Source organism: Carya illinoinensis, chromosome 11 (genome assembly GCF_018687715.1).
Source record: "Carya illinoinensis cultivar Pawnee chromosome 11, C.illinoinensisPawnee_v1, whole genome shotgun sequence".
NCBI lineage: Eukaryota > Viridiplantae > Streptophyta > Magnoliopsida > Fagales > Juglandaceae > Carya > Carya illinoinensis.
The window spans coordinates 1,941,732-1,942,555 of NC_056762.1; the positions used below are offsets into that span (position 1 = coordinate 1,941,732).

At 38.3% G+C, this 824-nt stretch overlaps 1 protein-coding gene across 1 annotated transcript; it reads right to left on the reverse strand.

Annotated features, from left to right (window-relative positions):
• LOC122281307 (adenosylhomocysteinase-like) lies at positions 1-491 on the reverse strand. Its single transcript, XM_043092684.1, has 2 exons — positions 374-491; positions 1-284 (listed from the first exon to the last, which is right to left on the reverse strand). Exons 1-2 carry the CDS (start codon positions 489-491, stop codon positions 1-3), a joined length of 402 nt encoding a protein of 133 aa, XP_042948618.1.
• Between the last annotated feature and the right edge of the window lie 333 nt (positions 492-824).

An 824-nucleotide genomic window follows, 5' to 3' on the forward strand; every position in this document is an offset into this window, starting at 1 on the left:
CTATGTCAGAATAGCTCCCAACAGTGGGGGCTTGTAAGGACCTTCAACAGAAACATTGATGTTTGCAGCTTGAGCTGGAGTAAGCTTGGTAAGTTTAGACCCAAGTTTTCCAAGATGAAGAGCTGTGACCTTCTCATCCAAATGCTTGGGCGGCACATATACCTTCTTCTCATACTTTCCAGTTCCCCTCTTGTTCCAAAGTTTAAGCTGAGTGATCACTGGTTTGTGAAAGTGCAGGACATAACAAAGCTGGGATGCCCAGTTGCAGAACCCAAATTCATGAGCTGGCCTTCAACATGAACAATGATACCATGATTGGTTTCTAGGAAGAGCTAGTGATTAGTCTGTGGCTTGATTGTGATGCGCTTTATACCAGGGTAAGTTTCCAGACCATGCATATCAATCTCATTGTCAAAATGGCCAATGTTGCATACAATTGCATTGTTCTTCATCATCTTCATGTGGCGAACCATGATAATGTCCTTATTCATACGATTGCATACAATTGCATTGTCAAAATGGCCAACTTACTGAGAAATTTATTGATTTAGGGTTTCATGGTTTTCGGTATAATAGTTCTTTATTTATCTTGAATACAAAAACTGCTTGCATTTATATCTTGATATGCATCGATGAAATAATTGTTACTGGTTCATCTCCTACCTTGATTTCTGATTTTATAACTTCCTTGAGTCCGCACTTCCCTGTAAAGGATTTGGGTTAGTTGCATTATTTTTTAGGCATAAAGTTCATCGTGTAGAATCTGGGATCTTTCTCTCTAAGTTAAAATACATATATGATCTTCTATTTTGTACCAAAATGCA